This window comes from Colius striatus, chromosome 3, assembly GCF_028858725.1.
Source record: "Colius striatus isolate bColStr4 chromosome 3, bColStr4.1.hap1, whole genome shotgun sequence".
In the NCBI taxonomy this organism is placed as follows: domain Eukaryota; kingdom Metazoa; phylum Chordata; class Aves; order Coliiformes; family Coliidae; genus Colius; species Colius striatus.
Window position 1 is genome coordinate 387721 of NC_084761.1, and position 23371 is coordinate 411091.

At 44.0% G+C, this 23371-nt stretch overlaps 1 protein-coding gene across 5 annotated transcripts in view; it reads left to right on the plus strand.

The window, feature by feature from the left end:
- CREBBP (CREB binding protein) overlaps positions 1–23371 on the plus strand; it is a 91987-nt gene that overhangs the window by 61625 nt on the left and 6991 nt on the right. For 4 of the 5 annotated variants that reach the window (XM_061993670.1, XM_061993671.1, XM_061993672.1 and 1 more), the window contains 14 exons: positions 597–776; positions 1006–1192; positions 4982–5100; positions 5227–5466; positions 5949–6037; positions 11304–11384; positions 12148–12204; positions 13437–13514; positions 13998–14065; positions 17754–17904; positions 18712–18858; positions 19251–19364; positions 19809–19974; positions 21245–21412. In XM_061993670.1, coding sequence (XP_061849654.1) covers positions 597–776; positions 1006–1192; positions 4982–5100; positions 5227–5466; positions 5949–6037; positions 11304–11384; positions 12148–12204; positions 13437–13514; positions 13998–14065; positions 17754–17904; positions 18712–18858; positions 19251–19364; positions 19809–19974; positions 21245–21412 — 1845 coding nt within the window. The remainder of the gene's footprint in view (positions 1–596; positions 777–1005; positions 1193–4981; positions 5101–5226; positions 5467–5948; positions 6038–11303; positions 11385–12147; positions 12205–13436; positions 13515–13997; positions 14066–17753; positions 17905–18711; positions 18859–19250; positions 19365–19808; positions 19975–21244; positions 21413–23371) is intronic. The other variant, XM_061993674.1, reaches the window with a different exon arrangement.

Here is a 23371-nt window from a genome sequence, read left to right on the forward strand (position 1 = left end):
GCGTTTTCCATGCACAGTGACATTCCAACAGAGATCTCCCCATGTGTAGCACCATGTCGTTGAACGTGTAGAGCTTGTAGCTGTCCACAGTAGCTTCTCCTTTAGACCGAAGGACTTGTTGTGGAGATGTGTGAAAATGTCTGTGTTTGGATGTCGTCAGCATTGCTTGAAGGAGGGGGGCACACTGGACGACTTCAAACTGCTGCGAGTTAAAACGGCAGCAGCGTGCAGAAAGAGGAGGCATACCGGGCCTGGTACCGGGATCAGTCTTTGCTGATCATGAGAGTTGTGTTTATTTCTTTCCTTGTAAGACACAGTCAGGACGAATGCACGTCTCAAGGGATGTACAGTGTTTCACTGGGCAGGTGTTTTCTCTGCAAGAGGAGCCTCTTTGGGGCAGAATCCTTCCTCGGCTTCTCCTCTGTAAAGCAGTTATTAAATGTGTGGTACCGAAGCTTGGCTGCAGTGAGCTCCTGTATCCATGTTCTGCACTGTTTTAGAATATCATCTCATGTCTTTTTTGTGCTGTTCATTTTTAGTAAAGGAAAATATTTCTATATATGCAGTGTCTTTCTTTTGTACTGTTTTTACAACAGCTATCCCAGGCAGCAGCTAGTATTGATAACAGGGTCCCCACCCCTGCCTCAGTTGCTAGTGCTGATACGAATTCCCAGCAACTAGGACCAGATGCACCAATGCTAGAAATCAAATCAGAAGTTAAAACTGAAGAAACTGAGCCAGAGACTAGTGAGACACAAGTGGAAGCTAAGACTGAGGTAAATGAGATTCTATACAGCTTAACTGAAAGCAGTGATAGATATAAAAGCACTTAATGATGTGTCTGAATTGGTGAGCTAAGGGGTGAGAGGAGGGTAGTTACTGGAAAGTAACTGTCCTGAGGAAAGCCATGGACGGAGAGTGCTTTAACAGTCTCAAACTAATACTTTGGTGACTGAAGTGTGGGCCATAGATGTAATAGTACATCTCGTTGCATCCTTTCTTAAGGTGGAGGAGGATTTACAAGGATCTGCACAAATAAAAGAAGAACCAGTTGAAACAGAACAGAAACAGGAGCCAATGGAAATAGAAGAAAAAAAGCCTGAAGTAAAAGTAGAAGTTAAAGAGGAAGAGGAGAGCAGCACTAATGGAACCACTTCACAGTCCACGTCACCATCTCAGCCCCGCAAAAAAAGTACGTGTATGGAAACCGAGGTGTTCCTGTGTCCTTCGTTTTCACTGGAGTTTGTTTGCTGCAGTCTCAGCTCCTGCTGGGAGGTCTGTTTGCACGTGTGATCCAGCACACGGAGCTCTAGGAGATCAGTAGGATACATTTGAAAGTAGGATTCCTTTAATGTTACCTGGCTCATAGGGGAGAAAAGCATGTCGTTGTGATGTCCATCCCAGCAGTCTTCTTGCATGTTCCAGTTTCTGCCCAGAGGGACCAGGCAATAAAGCAGGGGTTGGTGGTGAAACTGTATATACATCTCTCTCCCCATATATTTTGGGCAGTGCACTTTCAGGGGATCTCAGTGTAGGTAAGAGTGCTCTCAGCAGCCAAGAGTATTTGTTGCTTTGCTTTTCCATTAGAGGCTGCACCACCTTCATACTGAGATTTAGCATTAGATTCTGACAGTTAAGTGCTTGATCTCCCCAGATCTCCGAGGCTGGACTGCTGCAATAGCCTTAAACTTTTGTGAAGTCTCATGTGCTTTTCAGTATAGTCATTATCTGAAAGCTTCCTCCTCAGAAACAGTTCGGTCAGTAGTCTCTGAAGTTTTATTTACAGCATTAGTGTAGATTTAGGTGTGACTGTATCTGTACTGTGTAAGTTTCCTAAAGGAAACTTGATGGCATTACAGGTCTCAAATGAACTTACATAAATGATTGCATGCCTTGGATTAGTGAGGAACAAGTCAGTAAGATTCTTAGACAAAACCAAATCACTCCAGTTGTAGCTGAGGCTTTGTGGGAGCCTGCAAGATCAGTTTTTGGACTCAAAAACCTGAGCTGTTTAGAGCACTGTCTTTTAGCATCTCTACTTTTCAGATGATGTTTCCTATGGTTAGTTTTTGACCGAAGGTAAGTTTTCAAACCATCTCAAATGTCAAAAAGGTTAAAGAGGTGGTCATTTTAATTACTTTTTTGTGTTCTTCCCTTGCAAAGGAAACTGCATATAACTGTATCAGGAGGATGTGTGTGTGTGCTTTCCAGAGTGTGACCGAGGAGTCATAAAGTTTCAAAGTTTATGCAGCTTAACTCTTGATCTCCTGTTCGGGCTTCAGGTTGCATTTAATTACTAACCATAATCTTTTTGTAAGAAAGCACGTTTTGCTGTAGATGGTGTTTACAGTTTGTAGCACAGTGGGCCAGCCAAGTGAGTGTGTTCTGCAGAACGAACTGGCAGAGCCTGTTTCAAACAAAATGCAACACAGGGAGTGGAAAGCTTATTAGCATTTATAAACCAGTTATATTCCCAGCAGAAAGAGTTGCTGCTGCATGTTATAAGGATACTTGCTGTACCTGCAAGTAAATTGAGGCAAGAGGAAGGCTTTTGTAGAACCAGTCTGTGGAAGCTGCACCATGTCCTGCTGTTTCAGTCTGGATTGGTGTGTGTTCAAATACCTCTTTTAATACCACAGTTTTATCTTGGAAGTATTGTCCCTAGTAACCACGTGGTGTAACGTGTGCAGTGTGGGCAGATACAGCCATATACAGTGACATTTGCTCACCAAGTAATTCGTCCAGCTTCAGTAGACCATTTGTATTAAAATGCTAAATACACCAAGAGGTATTTGAGAGCAAATACTGCGAAGTGTGCTTAAGGGTTATATGATATTTTAAAACCCCTTGTAAGACTGATCTGGAGTGTCTCATGGATTACAGAAGTACTGGAAACTCTTCTTCCTTCCTTTGTGACCAGATTCCTGAGGTGCACCCTGCAGTAGCGTGGGATGTAGCAGATACATCCTGCACCTGAGGGGAAGGCTCACAGCTGGGAGCACCATGGGGTGTAGGCTCTAAGATGACTTAGCAAGCTGTAGCCTGGTACCTTAATGTTTGAAAAGATTCATCTGAACCCCAAAGCATTGGTTTTTTTCTGGGTACAGATGGCTTATGTTGTGGAATTGGAATATCATCTGTTTGTATCACCCCTCCAGGTGTACTGAGCACCATGGACCTGGCTGTGCTCACTTAGACTAACACAGCTGTAACGTGCTTTAAGTGATGGGAAACACTACAGACCAGGATGATACTGCTGAGATACTGGTTTGCTCAATTCCCTCCCGAGTTTCTCTCGTTGAGCTCTTTCTTTGAGAGTTGCAGCCACCCTTTCAGCACAGTTTCTTCCTCATCAAGGTTTTTCCTCATAAACTCAGGCAGCTGAATCTTTCCAAGTTCAGGCTTTGATTTGGTTTTACTTCTTTTCTACAAATTTAGTGTAAGCAAGAAAGGAAAGTATTTGGTTCCTTGCCTCTTCTCAAAAGAAACAGTGTAATACCAATTTGGGTACCTCCTGTCTCGTCATTGTAGATGACTCCTTTACTTTGGTGACCTCCAGGATTAATTTTACTGGTTTTTTTCCCTACTTTATAAGACACAATAGTGCAAAACCTGCAAGGGCTTGGAGGGAGAAGGAGTGTGTGTATTCAGGTATATTTTCCCTTCTGTTGTGAAGAGGTCTTTGTTTATGAATTTACTCCTTAGTAGACATAAGCAGGGTTTTATCTTTGGAATACAAGATATACAAGGTATAAAAGGTAGCATTATGCTTTCCTCCGGCAGATAATGCATTGTCATGATTCAGGCAGAGACCCTGTTTTCTTTTTGCCACTCATACATCCAAGACAAAGTAGGACGACTGGATGGCAGCTCCTGACAAGGATCATGTAGCTGTTGGAGGAGAGCTGGGAGCATTCAGTTTTGCAAAAGGGATAGAGAGGAAAACAGAAGCTTCCTTGTAAAATGAATATATATATAGGGAGATGCTCTGGTCAAATGTTCTGTTATTGGTCACACACGTTTGAGGCACAACCCCACGTCCCAAAAAGCGATTTATATCTTAGCAAAATACCATCTGAGTGACAAGAGCAGTGGTTGGCCTCGAAGGGGTCACTGCAGCCATGTTGATGTAAGTACTTTTATCAGAACTCCGAATTGCTCCCTTTTTTGGGGCCATTCTCATTCCAGCCAGGTAGATAAATATTAGATGCCATCCTCTTTTCCAGAGTTGTCTTTTTTCCTCAGTGACAGGCATTCTTCCCTGTTTAAAGACGCTATTCCTAAGGAAGTAAATGTAATTACACCACTGAGACTTTCAGAGAGCTCTCTGAGTTGCCATTCTTTTTCAGCAAGTGCCCTGCCTTTCCTGTCCTTGTCATTGAAGGGGACGTGGCCGTTGCCATGCCACTGTTGCCAAGCGGCCGTAATGATGCGTGTAAATCTGGAAGTATTAACGCTTTCAAAAATCAATTAACAGTCCATCAGACCAGGACTTGTTTGTACACTGTGGCCAGAAAATCCCTGTGCCAGCTATCAAGACATCTGGTTACTCTCTGTAGGGTTGGCTCTTGGGCCTTGTCCACTACGGTGGCTTTTGCTAGAGGAGTCTCGGCTTGGAAATAGCAAACAAGGTTAGAGGAAGGGAGGGAAAATACACTTAGTGTCTTCTCTGAAGAGCTACGGTTCATCCTTGTTGGAGCAATTGAATTATTTTGGTTCTGGGTAAGTTTTGGGGGGGTTCAAGCTCTGGAGTGTGTATCATTATGGGCTACTGTTGTTCCCATCCCAGCTCATTCTGGCAGTATCACCTGCTGTCATTTGAGTAAACATAAAAGCTGTGCAGTAGCCTCCCAACTGTAGGTTTTGCTTCTAATCAGCTATGCAGGTCAGGGAATTCCTCTCAAGATTGGGATTTTTGAGGAGTCGAGACATTAGGAGACATGGAAGCAAGTTTTCTAACCTCTCTGACTTTCCTTCACAGTTTTCAAACCCGAGGAGCTGCGCCAGGCTCTCATGCCCACCCTGGAAGCTTTGTACCGGCAGGACCCAGAGTCTCTGCCTTTCAGACAGCCTGTGGATCCCCAGCTGTTAGGGATTCCGGTGAGTTGGCATTAAAAAATAGACAAAATATTGTTGTGTTTTGTCTTTGCTTGTGTAAACACTTTCTGTTCAACATACTGTGAAAGCTGACATCTTAAACATGAAGGGTTTTGTGTGTGTTTGAAGGACTACTTCGACATTGTCAAGAATCCTATGGATCTTTCCACCATTAAACGTAAACTGGATACTGGGCAGTACCAGGAGCCCTGGCAGTATGTGGATGATGTCTGGCTAATGTTTAACAATGCCTGGCTGTACAATCGTAAGACTTCCAGGGTCTACAAGTTTTGCACTAAACTGGCGGAGGTGTTTGAACAAGAAATTGATCCCGTTATGCAATCACTTGGCTACTGCTGTGGGCGCAAGGTATGTGTTCCAGGGATGGAGCTGGAGTCTTGCAAAGAGCTCGATGAATCAGATAAAACATTGGCTTTGTGTACTGGGTTGGGGTTTTAATTTAAATACTGAATGGAAGGGCTGCTGAAAGTTTGGCTTTGTTGTAAGTGTGCTGAGACCTAACAAAGGTAGATGACGTGCTTCTTGCTGTGTTCTCTTGTTATTCTCATGGTTTTCCTTCCTCAGAGAACACTTTTCTGGTCATAAGCAAAGAATTTCAATATGACTTGTTTCTCATACCAGTTGCAGTAAAGTAGACTGTTAGAGGGTCAGCTATTTAGCTTCTGTAGTTAGTAATTGGAGTTAAATTAAGAGCTGTGCTAATGTATTTCTAGTAGCTTGGGAGACTGATAACCACATATTATGACATCTGTAAGCATCAGGCTTGCCTGATATAGTTATTTAACATGAGATTCCATTTTAAAGCCTCTTTTCTCACTATTGTTTTGCAGTATGAGTTCTCTCCACAGACCTTGTGCTGCTATGGCAAGCAGTTGTGTACTATTCCTCGTGATGCTGCCTACTACAGTTACCAGAACAGGTAAGTCCTTCACTTTGGGTCTTTTTCCTTATTCAGGCAGTGAGATTCCTCTCAGTCCTGTGCACATACAAAGTGGGGGGAGGATTATTAACTTTTTCTTTCCTTTGTCAGCCAAGTCAGGAAAAAGATCTGTCTTGGCTTGCTGTCCTTTTGCAGGTGACCTTTTAATTCCTTGTACTGCAGCTTGATACACCCTGTACTTGAGTGCTTGCTATTAGCTAGGCTACCCCATGCACCACTGAAGTGGGAACGAAGTTGTTCATGTTTTTCACAAAAGGAGTAGCAGGGCTTGCAGGAGGGAGAAGGGCAGAACTGCAAGAAGGCACTGAGAAATCATGTTAACTTTGTTCTGTGAGAATGGTAGAGAAATGCAGCTTTGTTTTCAAATGAGTGTCAGAAATTGCAAGGGGAAAGGTAGAGTGGTTGATTGCAGGACTTATTTTCTCTCGTCCTAGTTGGTACTTAATTCTATTTAAATTATCTTTTAATTAGCGTTGGAAATTACCCAGACTCCATGAGAAGCTTTGAAAACAATAGTTTCTGGGGGGTTTTAATTAATGTGAGGATTTGTTTTTGTGTGATTATTAAATAATTGTTATAATACTAATTTTCCATTTACTCTTTAAAGCAACAGTGCTACAATAACAAAGCAAATTCAGAACTTGGGTTTGGGTTTGATTTCTTAGATCCTTCCCCCTCCCCAGAAAAGGGGCTAAGACACAAACTTCCTTTTCCCTGTTTAAAATGAAGTAATGAGTTGCTTTCCCAAGGCTGGGCAACTTTGAAGTGCACAGCGGGCTGTTGTTTAATTGCAGTTACAGAACTAACTCAGGCAGCCAGTGCTTGCACTTCATCTCAGGGAGATCCCTGCATCACCAAACATGCTGTAAGGTGGTGCAGGGCTGTTGTGTATCACCTTGCTGAGGCAGCACAGCGTGGGAGATGAACGTGTGTTGTCTTACAATCGTGTTGGCTCTTAGGTGGCCTTTATGAGGCAGGTGATACTGACCCAGAGGAATGTAAATTCTCTCATAAAAGGTTTCATACAGCTGCTGTGAACTCCAAAAGAAAGTCCATCTGAGGAGGAATAAAGCAATTAAAATGCATTTGAAGAGAGTACATCAGTACGGAAAGTAAGGAAAAAATAAGCCTTGAACACCAAGTCTGTAGGTTAGAATTCCAGATACTCACCACGTGATGCATCCCAGCAGTATTGTGCTTGAAAAGAATCGTAGCTTCAAAAGTCCTTCATGAAGGGGTCATTTTTCTTTCAGTTACACCTCTCCCATTTAAGTTAATCTTAAATCATTCGGGTTACTTGGGGAAGGCAGTGTTGGTCACTAGCAAGGAGTGCTGGGTTGTTGGGCAGTGGGTTCCTCTGGACTCAGGGATGCAATGTTTACATTTTCTCCCTCTTATAAATGTGATAGTCCTTTTGCATTGAGCTTCCCCTAAAAAGGGTAGTAATAAAAGGGAGGTGATGTGTCTGAGTGTCAGAGCACAAGCAGGTGTAGGTTGCAGTGGTTTTGTTTGGAGGGAGGAGGTTTTCTGTTTCAACTGAATCAGATTTTTAAACAAAATATTTCTGTAGATGAGTCCCCATATTTGTCAGTGTGCATCTGGACTGTCAGATCATGGAAAGCCCTTATTCATCACCTGTGTTGCCTTAAAACAGGCAGATTGACTATTGCAGATGACTGAGCTTTTTCTTAACCAAGTATCAAGTTAGTGAAAAATTCTGTGGTTCCAGCAGATCTTTAATTGGTCAAATGGTCTTGACTTCTTCCATTTGCAGAACAGGCAGATTAGGATGCACCAGAGTCCAGGGTGTCACACAGCTGAGCTGCAGCTAAGAACAGTCAGACACCATTGCATCTGTGAACTCTGGCACCACACGTAATTTTTGGGTGTAAAAGTTATGTATTTTATATAAAAGTTAATTGTTTGGTATAGAACTGCTTGGCTTCTGTGATAAGGCAGAAGTTTAGGTTAAAGTAAGTGTCCAGAGGATACACTTGGTGTGTGAATATCCATTTGAGAAAGCTGGTGTTTCATATCAGTGCTAGCATCCAGTTGCTAATTTAGAGCTTCCTTTGAATGCACAAAATTGCAGTTGGAAGGGCTGCTGTCAATGCAGAGGCTGCGTGCTTTCTGGACTTTGGTACTGCAGCGCTGTGTTACTCTTTGATAAGCAGGAATCGGTCACCTGAGCAGTCTGTGTCTGAAAAGCTTTCCATCTGTGATGTGTTGCAATAAGCACGTTCTTTGGGTGTTCCATGAGTGCTAGAAGCAGAGTACTGTGTGCTTTCTGTGGGGTTTGTTGAGTGTTTGCAGGGACACACCAAAGTCAGTGGGTTAGAGCAAGTCTGTTTCTGAGAGTCCACATCCATGGTGAGTCACGGCTGGTGTTTCACCTTGGGTATTTCAGGACGAATGTTCGTGACCTCTGTGATTCATTTTCACTGTATTTCAGATTTTATTTCCTCACTTAATATCATGGATTAAGCTTTTGGCTCTTGCTAGTGTCAGGCTTTGGTTCTGCAGCGGGTGAAGCCCGGTGCTCCCCTCGGAGCGGGTGCTGCACACGAGGGGCTGGTCCCTGCGAGCCCCAGCTGCAGCACGTGGCACAGAGGGGACCATGTCTGTGCTGTACATGTCCACACTGTAACTGAAATCCAGTATCAAGGGCAGCCTTGTTGCTCAGTTTCATGAGGTCTTTGAAAATGGATCAGAATTAACCTTTTCTGGGTTGTTTAAATGTAGCAAAGTATTAATGGGAGCCTTGACCCTGGGTTTTTCTGGCTGCACACTCCTGTGTCTGGGTCCTCCTGTGTGTCAGTCCTTCCCAATCCAGCTCTTCAAATGAGAAGCCTTGTTGGTAAAGAGAATAATTAGTGGGGTTTTTTTTAATAGAAGAAGAATGTAAAGAAACATGTTGTAGAGAAAAAGGACAAGGACAGTGTGTAAAAGGATACCAAAATCTGAGCCTGGTACCTTGGGGGTTTTAAATAGAAGTAGATGGTACTGTATCAACTCAGGGGAATGAGACAAGGGACAAGTGAAGTTGTAAATGAGATGTGTAGTGCCAGCATCCACTCCTGACATTCTCTTGTAATATGCTCCACAATATATTTGTCATACCAAATGATTATGAACTAATAGAGTCCTTTGTTTTCCTCCTGGCCTTGTTCTGCTGTGTAATGAGCTCCAAGAACTTCCATTTTCCTTTGGAGGGTGGTGTGTTTAATCCTAGCTGAGCTGAGCCAGAAGTCACTCGCGGTGCAGCTTTGGTAGGCTGGCAAGCAGCCCTCCAGGCAGGGAGCAGAGCCTTTTGGGTCACTTGGTTGCTATCAAAGTCCCAGCTGCCTGGCTGGTAAGATGCTCACGTGGGTGTGGCAGCGTGGGCTGTGTTAGCTACAATAAAATACACCTTTTTCCTCTTTGTGTCAGCCCCATGGTGGAGGGGAGTCTTCAGAGTGCTGCTGCATTTAAGTGGTTCTTGGCCAGCAGAGCAGCTCTTGAAGCCTGAGCCAACTGGCAGAGTTTGCAGAAGTTTTCAGGCTCTTGTGAATTACACTCTGGTGAGGTGGAGCTGGCTCCAGCCTGGGAGGAGGCAGATTGCTCTGCACAACGTCCTTCCCGGGCTGTCCGAGGGACCTGCTGCTGGTGCCGTGTCACAAGCCCTTGGGCAGCGTGGAGCGGGGCCACGATGGCCAGTGCCTGTCCCAGGAGGCAGTTCTGATCCACCCCTTCCAGCAGGGGCCTGTCAATGGCTTTTGTGGTCTCCAGGAAAGCACAGCCTTGGAGATCTGTCATCTGGATCGCAGTAGTTTAAGTGTACGAGCCTGTGTTTTGAAGGGGCAGGCTGCTGTACTGATTAACGTCCGTCCCTGAAGTTGTTGGTTCATTGTGACACCGAGTCTCGTTTGATGCCTATCGTGCTCGCCATCCTTGCGGTTCTGGTGTTGGAGTACTAAAACTGCGTTTCACTGTGCTGCCATTGCTGCTTATACTCTCTCACTCCTGATCCTCCATAAAGCTCCTTTATTTTGATGATCCTTTGTGGCCTTCCTGCATTTTACGGCTGTGGCCTCTCTTTGTTACCTTTGTTCATGTGTGAATTCATATCCTGTCCAAACATTTAGTTTCCTTTTTGTTTTATTCAGTGACCCCCCACAACTTTGGTTCCAGTTCATCTGAAACAAACAAACAAAAACAGCCCACAAAAAACCAACCTGAACAAAAATCCCTGTAACTCTGATTTCATTTGTCTCTTTCCAATGCAGATTGTATTTCCATAGAGTTGTGTTCCAGTTTACTCAGCTTGGTTTTGCTGAGTATAACTTGGATTGGCTCTTGGTCCAGTGACCAAAAATTGTACCTAGCCTCGTCCTCAATTTGTTCAGCTTAATTCCACATCCTTGATGTACCTAATAAATATATTGTATGTATGAACAATACTTAATGTTGTTCACATATATACATATATTACTGCACTTATAGAGATAAATGGCTGGAAACTCTGACCCATAATTGCATTTCTGTTAAATGTTTGTCTAGAGTATGGATTTGGTTTCATTTGTATTAAATAATATTAGCTGAGCAATTGGTCACATTTAATCTTACACTCAAACTTCTGAATTTAATATTTTCATAGATTTTTTTTCTCCATACCAAGTGTTTCTGCTTTTACAGCTTTTACTGGCAAACAGTAAATGCTTTCAGCTTATTCTCTGATTACTTACCTCTGTAAGAAGTGTGTTCCTGAAGCTTTTTGACAGGCTGTTGGTGGTTTTTTCCCCCAAAGGAAACTCAAATCAGACACAAGCCTGGATTCAAAGAGCACTTTCTCCCTGAATAATGCAAATCAAATCCAAATTCTTAAATCTGCAGTGTGTACAAATGTAGCCCTTGGTAGCTACTCCATTCAGCCTCCCCAAATTCTTGATTTGACGCCCGACGACTTGTTAGCGATGTCTGAAATGCGACCGAATGCTAATCTGTGCTTTGCCTTGGCTTTCTGCTCTGTGTTGTCTTGGTGTTTTGCGTCTTACCTCTTACGTCTGTGCTGTTTGTTCCCTCCCCTGTTCTCTAACCCTGCCCTCCCCTCTGTTCCTCCTCATTGTCCACACTGACCCATCAATCAACCAACAACGCCCCCCCTTTCGTCGTGGTGATCTGCCCTGCTCTGGTTGGTGGCTCCGTGCTTGGGTGGCTGTGTGTTGTGCTGGACCAGTTCACCCAAATATGGCCTTCTTGCTGACAGGTATCACTTCTGTGAGAAGTGTTTCACTGAAATCCAGGGGGAGAATGTCACCCTGGGTGATGACCCTTCCCAGCCTCAAACGTAAGTCTCTTCCTTTCTTCTGCACGCTGCCTTTTGAAGTAGGAAGGGTGATGTGTAGTCATGATTTGATAGTAAGAGCCCGTGGCTGGTGGTGGTGTTTGTGGGGAAATGCCTACTTCCTTGCTAATAGGGGTTTTTTACAGTAACAGATGATTATCACTTGTTACTGTGTTGGGTCTGTTAGTCTGCCCAACAATGGCACTTGTGTCTGGTTGTGCTACTCGAGAGCTGCCAGTAGACTGGTTGCAGGGGGTGGCAGACACTAGACAGCGTGGTTGGAGAGGAGTGGAATGGGAACTGTGTCAACAAATGTCACTAATCCATTATCTTTTCAAATGAAAGACTTTGGCTAACCCTGCCATCTCACCATTTGAACTACAGCTCTTGTTTATGAAACCAATGGTTGTCTTTTAACCTGACCAGAAAACAAGATGCTCTAAGATTTGGGGAATACAAACTCTTTTGGAAGGTGGCTGCTTTACTGATGATAGCTTCCCTTCTTTATGATTTTAAATTCATGTGTATACTTGGGAATCTCTTATTTTGCTTTTAACTTGCACAGAATGTGAAATGGAGGGAAAATATATTCTCTGTAGCTTAAAATAAAATGACCTGAATTGCTTTGTATGAGTAGGAAATAAATAGGAGTGTGCTTGCTTCTGACTTGGGGCTTGCTCATTTGCTGCAATTCAGAAAAGCATGAATTGTCTCAGCTCCAGTGCAAAGATACTACTGAGTTTTCATGTTAACTCTTTGTCTCTAGAACCATCTCTAAGGATCAGTTCGAAAAGAAGAAAAATGATACACTAGATCCAGAGCCGTAAGTACCAGCCTGGCTTTTTTCTTGAGACAATCTCGTCACTTCCACCTGTCCTGCAGCCAGCACTTCAGAGGTTAGGCAGCAAATAAAGAAGTCTTCCTTTTCCCCCACCTCTGCCCAAACAGGCTGCAGAATCTTCCTCTAGAGTTCGTAGCACAAAATACAGACCTGATGTCCTCTGTGATATCCAAGAGGAAAATGTGAGCCTGTTCGAGTGGCAGTTTTCAGTTCTGTTTATCTGAGTAGTTCCTAAGGTGTGTTCTGCAAGGCACAAGGGGCTGAAAATGACCCTCCAACGTGCAGAGCCCCTCACACCAAGCCCTCAGTATCCATGGGGAAGAGCAGCACTTTCCTCTCCTGGTTCAGCTAGACTTCCAAACATGTCTTTCCCATCACCTGACTGCTTTGCCTACTCAGAGCCATCCTCTTCCTTGCCTTTATTACCTTTGGGAAGTTCAGTAAAAGCCAAGTTGAACAATTCTTTACTAGCACTGTGCTGCATTTCCAACTGTCCTTAACTAACTGAAGCAAGACTTTACCTTCCTGGGGCTTTGTTCTCTGGCAGCTTGATACATAACACATTTTGATTCTCCTTGTCACCTTTGCAAAATACTAAATAGAGCTCCTCCCCTGGACCTGAAAAGGTAGATTTTTGGGGTATACCCCAGTGCATTTGGCTTCATCACCAGTCTTGCAGGTTGATATCTTAAAAAAAAAAGAATTATCACATATCATTTTGACCAAAATAAACAAAAACCCTCCAGCAGAGCCGTGCAGGCAAAGACAAGCCAATACATGTTTCCTTGGCACAGGGATCCATCAATGACTGTTCTTCACATCAGTAAGCTGAGCAACCATTTAGTCAGCTTGCAGTCACTGCAGCGATCTGAAATTGAATCTGTGGGGTACTGTTGGGCAGAAGTCTTTGAAGCTGCTCTAGAAGAAGGATTTAAAAGATCCAGAAAAAGGGTTTAAAAGATGCAGGGAAAAAAGAAAAGTGCTTGAAAGCCCGTCTCACAGTTTCATTCTGGCACACTTTACAGTTTATATCCATCTCTCTTTGCACGTGAGGCTGGTAGTTGTACATCTAAAGCTATCCTCACGAGCGTGTGTTTAAACTGACACACAAATTGGACCTGCTGCAGTTGGTTCAGCTCTTAGCAGAGGATGGGGATTTCTGGAGGATTGCTTGGCTAACAGCAACAGTGATTTCTGCTGTTCTTTCTCCTCAGGTTTGTTGACTGCAAAGAGTGTGGTCGGAAGATGCACCAGATTTGTGTATTACATTATGACATTATTTGGCCATCGGGGTAAGATATTTGTGGTTTCTTTAGCCCATACACAGTGGGGACAACGTGACATCATTAACAGTGGGGACAACGTGACTTTCTGCCTTTGCTCTGCAGTGTGCAGTCACTGCCTTTTAAGAACTGAGTGTAAAAGGACAAAGCCTTTCTAAGTAAAATACCTGGGTTTGGTGTTGAGGTCTCATTTTGGTATGTTCAGATGAGAATGTGCATGAAACCAACTGGTTCATATGCACAGATTTCTGTGCTTTCTTTCTAACGACTAAAGAATACGGCTGCAGTTAAGTTTGTGTACTACAGAACACAAGGGCAGGTGTAACTGCTGGACAGAGTTAAACCAGCTAACAAAGGCCTTCAATCCCTTCAAAACTGAGAGATACAAGCTGTTCAAATCCAGCTGTACTCTGACATCTAAGTTGTGGGCTCAGACACTGAGCCAGTGATGTGCCTGTGCTAAGTTCTGGGCAATGTTTTTCTTCTCAATAGGTTTGTCTGTGATAATTGTCTGAAGAAAACCGGTCGAACACGCAAAGAAAACAAATTCAGTGCTAAAAGTGAGTTTGATGTTTCTGTTTTATCTTCAGCTCTCAACCCTAGCAGCTTGTTGATTGTGACTTTCAGTTGTCGTGATACAGTACAGGAACACTTGTAAAATGAGCAGTAGCTGTCAGAAACCAGATCAACCCTTTAAGGACATGTTCTTTATGTATCTGTGGTTAAGTCTTAATGCTGCTGGAGATATGTGACATCCATGCCCGTGTTTTTCTCTAAAACAAAAGAGGGGCAAACAGAACAGGAGCAGCACAAGGCTGCATGCACTTTACTGGCTATATTTAGTCATGTTTCCATGTAGTGTTGAAACTGAATTACTGTCACCTCCGTGCCCTTCAAATAACGTGTAGTAACAAGTTGTGCTGCGTTTCAGGTGTGCTCCGCTAGTGGCAAGTCCAGTGCATTCAAAGACCTTTTCTTGTTAATAGAGTGGACTGTGGTGCAATAACCGTATGCTGGAATAAGTAATCAATTGTACTACATGCCTTAGAAGTAACTATTGTCAGACTCTTGTTGAAGTGTTCAGTACAGGGCCAAAATCTGCCAGTTCAAGTTGTCTCAGTCTCCTCAGGAACCCTTAGGCATCCATTTAACATCACAAAACACGATTTGATAGCTTTTGCTCATATCAGGGGAGAGGAGCAGTAGGGGCCATCATTGGAAATGCAACATCAAGGGCATAATGTAGAAAAATAAAGTGAGTGTAGAAACCAAGAGTGTGATTTGGGCACTGGCGCAGCTGGAACTTGCAGGTACAGCTGATTCCTCCCTTCTTTGGTCCTTGGAAGTTCTGGGCATTGCCTTGTTATACCCTGGCTTTGCAAACCTGAATCTTCCAAATTGTGATGAAGGAGTTGTTTTGCATTAAATGTAACTTCCTGACGACTTTGTGTGTGGTTGATTGCATAATAAGAGATCTGAAGGGGGATGATTTGGAGGTGATAGTGCTGGATGAGACGTACTAGGTTACAGTAATCAAACGGGTCTCTGGAGAAACCTGACACACAGTAGTGTTGTTAGAAAGATTAATTTTAATCTCATTAAAGACAGATTAAGGTTGTAAGAGAACATTAATAAAATGATGAAATGAAAATACAGGTTTAGTCAAGCATTTTAAATAGATGCCTCTTCTGTTACGCACTGACTGTGCAGCATGTCTTGAGGTACGTGAGCTTAAATAAGCCTGCGATGACTGCAGTTGTTCTGTGACGTTGCTTAAAGTTTGAGTCACCAGCCATTTAGCTGAAGGAAATCGTTCTGTTCATTGGGGATCTGGACAGGGGAATAATGCTGCTTTCTTCCTTCTCCTGCTGCTTGGCTATCTTGTTTTCTTTTTCCCGTGATGAGTTGAGTCCTGCTGCCAGCTGTGATACACTATTGGGCTCAGCTCTTGAGATCGGTCTTTGACAGTGCTCTAGGGGAAACACAAGAACGGGGAAGGAAATCTGTTCTTGTTGTCAAAACCGGATCATACCACTGACCTAAAACCAAACGTGAGCAATGAAAGTTTGAAACGTTGACGTATTTCTCCTCCTCTCTCCGTCCCCTCTGATAAAAGCCTTTCCTTAGTGAATTACCATCAGTGTTTCCACACTCTCTCAGGCACCCTGACACAACTGCTAATAACCAAGGTAGCATTCCTCTGCTCCATGCTGCTGCTCAGCTGTTATGGCGACCTTCATGTTTCTGATGCAGATTAAGTAAAATGGGTTATCTTCACCACATCGTGAGTTGCATAAAGCTGACTGATAGAGTGCCAAACATAACCTATAAACCAGTGCACAGCTGGATTGTGCAGGGAAGTTACTAACTTTTGAAGCAGTTTTTGTACTAAGAAAATGTACAAATGTTTCTTAACCGGTAGCTAATGCAGAGCCACTCAAACACAAAAGATATCCTGACACAGAAGTCACCCAAGGTAGTTTCCTGACCAAATCTCAATGAGGCAGAAGTCTGACTTTCTTCCTATCTGTCTGCTTGCTCGTAACAAACATCTGGCCATTGCTGCTGCGACACAACTTCTGCACTCAAGTGGCCTGAAAGCCTGATGCTTTTTTTCCCCAAGTTTGCAGTGCAGTTTTCTGTGAGCCCTGAGCTTTTGTTGGAAGTCCATCTGTCAGAGGGGTCCCAGAAACAAAACCCACTTGCTTTCTGATAGAATTTACATATCCTAATACATAAAAAAATCTGTGGCTTTGAGAGCCTTTGTTACAGTGCACGCAATCTCAGTGCTGCCCATTTCTTTTATCTTCTTATCTGGCCTCTTTTTTTTGTTTGGTTTTTCAAGTCCTAATGCACTGCAGCGTGAGGAAGGAAGCAGATACCCTTTGGTTGGGAAGATGATAAAAAGCAAACACAACAAACAGAGTTAACAGAAATGGCTTTGTGAAAGGGTACTAATGTGTTAACTGCAGTGGAGCAGATTTGGGTGGGGTTTGGGGTTTTTTCCAGTTTGTCTTTGGAGACATCAGCAAGATGCTGTAATTTCTTCAGAAACTGTTTGTGACTTTCCTTTAATTTGTTTTAATTCCCTTTAAGTCACTCCCTCTCGTATTACATGTGGAAAGCCCAATATATTGCACTGGGCTGGAAAACACTGGGAAGTGCCAGAGTATTGGAACTGATAAAAGGCACTGTGTATTTTCACTTGTACCTGCCTTTGAGCTGTTTAAAGTGCGTTGGTTAGAGCCCCAGAATCTCACTGGACCAGGGACAGATGAAAAGATGCACAAAAGATTGCTGCTTTGGGCAGTTGGTATAAACTGATTGTAGTATAACATTTTAAGCACATAAACCCCTTAAAGTGAAGTCTCCCTTGGAGCTTGTGTGGCTTTTTCCCCCAAAATTGGGCCCTACAGTGATTTTTACCATAGATACTTCACTGCAGCGTTCTGTATGAGAGCTCAGGAGTCAGGAAGAACCAACAGCTTTGTGCCAGTAGTCAGACAGTAGTCAACAACCGCAAAATGAAGCAATGGAGAGCTGAAAATTAAATGCACTTCAGTAAAATGAACTCTCTGTAGTACTACAAAAACCAGGTATCCCCCCAACAGCTGACTGTAAATGTGAAGACTGAGAGAGGGGACCTGGAGAGTCTGTGGACTTGAACTTCTAAAGACCTCTATCACTGTGCAAGAACTATTTAAGCTTTATGTGCAGATTACTGTAACTGTTCAGTCTAAAAGCTCTCTTGAAAAGAAAAAGCAATGAAATCTCCATTGAAGTCAAAAGGCTTTTCATTTCTGTTGATTTGCTTTGCTTCGCTTGAAAAGGTGTGGCACCGAGCCAGATCTGTAAAGTGATGTAATCTCTGTCAAATGGCCAGAGACTGGTTTTGTGAGGAGAAAACGTTTGCAGTCTTCATAAAATCAGCCTGCAAATTTAAAAATGCTACGTAAAGCCTTTGTGAGTTCACTTACTGAGTTCCCCACTGTAGTGGGCTTAGCTTCCACGATAGGGTACGAACACTTCAGGCTTGGCTACAAACACGGATGATTTTGCTTGTTTAGTTTTGGCTGCATAAATAAAAACATCAGACATTCATATGGATGTAAAAGGAATGGGAAAAACCTGCTTCTGTGCAGAGAAACATGATGGAAGACCTTCCAGGCGTGGTAACACCCTGAACCTAGCAGTGATTTCTCCAGTGTTAACGCTCCCGTTTGCGCTGCTCTCCCCCTCCCCTTGCAGGGCTGCAGACAACGCGGCTGGGAAACCATTTGGAAGACAGAGTCAACAAGTTTTTGCGGCGACAGAATCATCCTGAAGCTGGAGAGGTCTTTGTCAGAGTGGTGGCGAGTTCAGATAAGACAGTAGAAGTTAAACCAGGAATGAAATCCAGGTTGGTTGTGTGAATTAAGATGAACACAGGTTTGAGTGTTGGTTGTTTTTCAGTCAACCTGCATAAATACTGCAAGCCTCTGCCAATTTGCAGCTTGACTCCTTTGCTCATCTTTGAACCTTGGGCGTGAGTCAGAGAGGTTGAAAGAGCAGTGTGTGCAGTAGACGGCCTCCGAGGTGACAAGTGTGTCTTGACTGTTTAAGGTGGTGGCTGGGACATCTTGGTTATAATACCATGACTTTGTATTACCAGATCTTGAGAGAGACTCTGGCCATGTTTGGTTGGCGTTACAGAGTTCATGGTGGAGCTCGGAGCAGTGTGCTGAGGTTCCATCCTTGCTGTTCCTTCACTTTGTTGTGTTTTAAAACACTTCAGCTTTCAGAAGCTATTTTCTAATTTGCTTCTTTGTAAATGAAAAGCTTGAAGGCTTTATTCTGTGTAGTATTTTGGCTTTAATTCGTAAAGGTGGTGTTTGCATGGCCTCACTTCATCATAACGTGTCAGGTTTTCTGTGTTGCAATGTGTTTAAAGGCCTGTGGTCTCTGAGGATGCTCTTGTACTCGGTGCTTGCCTGCTCAGTTGTATGTTAACTGTATGGAAATGCTCTTTCCATGAGTTTTATAGTAACAAGACTTGCTGGTTTAGTACATCTCTGATCTGACCCCTTTTAACTCCTGCACAAATGCTTCTCCTGAGTTAAAAATAAGGCTGAAATGAGTTTCCTCATTCTGGTAGGGCCCTGCTTTAATAACTGTCTTTTTGGTTGTGTATTGATTTCTTCTTCCTTCCTACCACCCTTTCTTTCAGATTCGTGGATTCTGGTGAGATGTCAGAATCTTTCCCTTACCGTACCAAAGCTCTGTTTGCATTTGAGGAGATAGATGGGGTGGATGTGTGCTTCTTTGGCATGCACGTGCAGGAGTACGGCTCGGACTGCCCCCCGCCAAACACAAGGTACCCTCTGACTCCTGCCCCAGTGCTGCACGGGCAGGGAACCTCTTGCTGCATTCACTGGACAGTGGCTCTCAAATAAAGGAGGCTGGGACACATGTTTCAGTTCTGTGGCACAAACAAGTCCCGCTGTATGACTGCAGATGACTTTGAGGGGAAAACAAACAGCACAACAAAATTGTGACAGCCTCTCGGTGTTCATTCTTGCTGTCTAAGCAAACCCTGCCCATCCTTTGCTTGTGAGAACTATTTACACCATGTCAGGACACTTACATATGCGTTGCAATAGCATCACCATTAATGTTTCTTGGGGTGTGTGTGGTATCAAAGGCAGTTCTCAGCAGGCCAGCGGGCGCTGGGCCGTCCCTGATGTGCTGCCCTCCCTCTCTCTGCAGGCGTGTGTACATATCCTACCTAGACAGCATCCATTTCTTCCGCCCCCGCTGCCTCCGAACTGCGGTTTACCACGAAATTCTCATTGGGTATTTGGAGTATGTGAAGAAACTTGGGTGAGTGAGATCTTTCTGAAGAGAGAAATCGGTTTTCTTAGCATTTCCTTTGTTTATCCAGGGTGTCGAGTAGCTTTTCACTTGGGACGGTCTCTCTTTCTTCCACCTTCTCTGAGCTATGTGGGACACCTGCCTCTTCTGCAGGGGAAAGAGACATTTGGTCACTGAGGTGGTTTTTCCCTTGTTAGTGTTCTTTTGTTGACAACACATTCTTTTTATCAGGACTTGATGCTTAAGCTCCATTATTGTATCCCAGAGCTTCTCTCATATCTTGTATAAGTAGTTTATTGCCCCAACATCTTTGTTATAAATGAAAAAAGAAGGCAAAAAGGGGGGAAATAAATTACAAAGCCAGAGGTCTGAGTTTACAGCTCAGTGTGTCTGGGTTATTCTAAGGCACCAGTTAAAATGGTTAAGATTTCCTTTCTTGTGTGTGAAACGCAGGTATGTGACAGGACACATCTGGGCCTGTCCCCCCAGCGAAGGAGATGACTACATTTTCCACTGCCACCCGCCAGATCAGAAGATACCCAAACCCAAACGTCTGCAGGAGTGGTATAAGAAGATGCTGGACAAGGCATTTGCTGAGAGAATCATTCATGACTACAAGGTTTGCTGCTGTTTACTTCCTGAGTTAATCTTACGGGCTGCTCGTTTGAAGGTAGCTAATGTTGTCTCATAGTGCACAAAGCACTGGTAGTAAAGTACAAGGGCTTTTATTCTCAGCTCCTGTCTTCATTTCCTTAGATTTTCTGGAGGTTCTGCCTTGCAGACTGAAGGTTCTTTAGGTTTGGTTTCTGCCTTGAGAGGAACGTGAGAGAGTCTCCCTTCACGCACTCTCACTGCAGTCTTGCAGGGAAGGAAGCACAGAGCTTGTCAGCTTCTGGGATTCTGTAGGATCAGGTGAAATGCTGGACCCCACTAGTGCAACGTCAAAAAAGCTGCTTATGAACCAGCTTCTTCACTTGAAGAGAAAAAGGGCAATTTCTGTAATTGGAGAATATTGCACGTGTACCCAAGGAAATAAAGATGGCAAAGGCAGCATTTGCCCCTGGTCACATGCTAAAATTTACCAGAATTTCTTAATGGTAGTGACAGTGCTGGGAAAAAACAATGATTTGACTTCAAGTGACAGTTACTAAATGTGTGGAATAGAACAGCATAGGACAGGCCTTGTCATCTGCTCCGGCATAGCAAAGAGCTAGCAAACCTGTCTCCTAATAAGGTGGCCTTGAAGTGAACCTGAAGGAAAGAATTGGCTAAAATGCAACATGCTTCACCCTCCAGAACAACTGTAGGACGTGCCTGTTGCTGTCTGAGTGCCTGATCCTCTGCGGTCCCCAGGCTTTCCCTCAGCCAGCAGTGAGCGAGGGGCCAGGCTCCACACAGTCCCCTGTCCCAGCCAGGCTGTGCTGCTCCTCTGGGTCGTGGCTGGCCAGTGCATTCAGAGATTCTTCCTGCACACATGTGTTGAAGTGCTTATATGCTTTCAAATTTGTAGGGGAAAGGGCTGGATGAGACACACTTACTGTCACTAGAACAGTTCCTGCTCTTGTCCCGGGGCTGCACAGGAAAAGCTGAGTGGTGTAGGCTTCATTTTTAATTGGCACAGTTACCATCAGGTCAAGAACACAAACCAGGTGCATGCCAGAGGTTCAGGAGAGTCTCAGCAGCTGTCTGTCAGAGATGAAGCAGGGAGTGGGCAGTTATCAGTGTTGCCAGGCTGGTTTTTTGAGCTGCACCCAGAGAAGGAGGCCTGCCAGGAGCAGGCCAGGGCTTGTGAGTGAGGCACAGCTGAATTGTGTCCCTGATGATCCTTAGTCTCTCTTCTAAGTGGTCTTCATGTATTTATTCTTGGTGTCGTGTGATAAACTTAACAGGACATCTTCAAGCAAGCAACTGAGGACAGGCTGACGAGTGCCAAGGAGCTGCCTTACTTTGAAGGCGATTTCTGGCCCAACGTGCTGGAAGAAAGCATCAAAGAGTTGGAGCAGGAGGAGGAGGAAAGGAAAAAGGAAGAAAGTACTGCAGCTAGTGAAACAACAGAGGTGAGTTAACTTTATGTGCCATGTCTGGTTCTGTCTCACAAAGCTGGCAATTAACACTTTAACAAATTGGTGAGTTCACATCCAATGAATTAGAGAAGAAGGTGATCCACGTGAGACGTGAAATCAGGCTTGCCTTAAACTGCATTTGTGGTTTTCTTCTTGGATAACAGTGTACTGGTGGCTTGTTAGTTGTCCTTTGTTAGCAGAATCAGAGGTCAGTTATGTCAGTTCAGCACCTCTGCTCTCAGAAGAACGTGTTAAGCTGCTTTTGGGCTGTGGCGTGGCTGCTACGTTCGCTGGCAGGCGCTTGGCTGAGCTGCTGGGCTGTACTCTGCAGACCACTGTTGGTATTTGCCTTTTGAAAGATGCTGTTTTCCAAAGCTGAGTTAAACTTTGCTGGTGTTTAAGCCAAGGTCCTTGTGAGTGACAGTAGGGGGAACAAAAGCACCCCAACAGCTCAGGGTCCTGGTCAGAATTTCATTATTGATTTTTATTTCTGTCCTGATTGTAACCAGATGCTCTTGGCACTTTTATATTGTCCCTTGTGATTTGCAGCAAGGTGTTTTTAAAACAGATATAGTAGGGAAACCTGGAGTCTGGCAGATTGAACCAAAAGCTTTAACTGGGGAGAGCTGCATTGGGCTTGTGTGCCATGACAATGTGTGTGTACAGAATGTGTGGAGTGAGAGACCTTAATCCAGCAGCTCCTTCAGAGCCAATGTAGCTTGTTGCTGTGTTTTTTTTGTGGAATCATAAAGTTGATAGTTTTCACCTTCTTCCTTCTGAGTCTAACATGTAATATTGAAGTATTTCAACAAACACAGCAGCATAAAAATAACTGAAAGACAAGGCTTGGAATTTAAGTTGCAGTCCTCCTTTGCTGACAGTATCACTAAATCACAGCGTGCCCTTCCACTGGAAACACCAGTCTAAGCCTCTACGTCTGAGAGGAGGGAAAAAGGTGTTTTAAAAAGCCTAGAACAGCCAACTGCCAAACTCACACAAGTGGTCTGTCTAAAGGGAGGAAACGCAGCCCTGACTGTTAACATCCAGACGTTCCCACCTAATGCCATTGCAGTCACTTGGGGTAGCAGAGGAGCAAAATCTACATCCAGGTTGCTGAAGGAGACACCCAAGAATGCAACAAAAACCATAACAGATCGGTCTTTGCCACTGGGAACAGACAAAAGGGGTGAAATTAAAAGCATGAACACTTCTCCAGTGCAGTCACCTGAACTTGGGTGACCGGTTTCTGTTGTAACAGGGATGTCCACGTGTAGAAGCACTTGATGAGTCTTCACTATTTGCCTTGTATTGAAATGGCCCAGAATCTGTCTGTCCTTAAATGCTTGGTCCTGAACCTTGTGTATGCAGAGAGAAAGCTGCTTAAACATCAGCAGGGGCTGTCAGCTAAAGAGGTGGTACATCCTCAGAAGTTCTTGCAGAAGGTTTTGAAGGGGCAAGGCTCTCGAGCCACCTCACCCTCAGCACCTCTGTCAAACCTGGCTGAAGGTGTGAAGTGCTGTCAAAATGTAGTACAAAGTCAGACTTACACCTTCTGAAAGCATTTTGGAACAGCTTTGTACAATCCACCAAATATGAAGTTGCTAAAGGTGGAGCAGAAGGAAAACTTGGACTTTTAGCAGGGTTTCTATCTGTTCTTCCTTTTGGGGTTTAAATGGTGAAGTCTGTGTCAGTGCTGTAGAATGCACAGGCAGAGGAGGCCGTGCCCTCACCTCATCAGGGAGGTAGAGAATTTAGGCAAAAAGAAGTCAAGGTGGGAACACACAATAGCTTATCTCTGAATACCTTCGGGTCACTCAGTTTCCCATTAAACAGTGTAATTACCAAACAGGTTTGGTCAACGAGTCAAGAAAGTGAGTGATGGAAAGGCCAAGACTGGACAGGGAATTCCTGTCTAAGGCTGATGAAGGGAATGGGAGGATGGCAACAAACTAC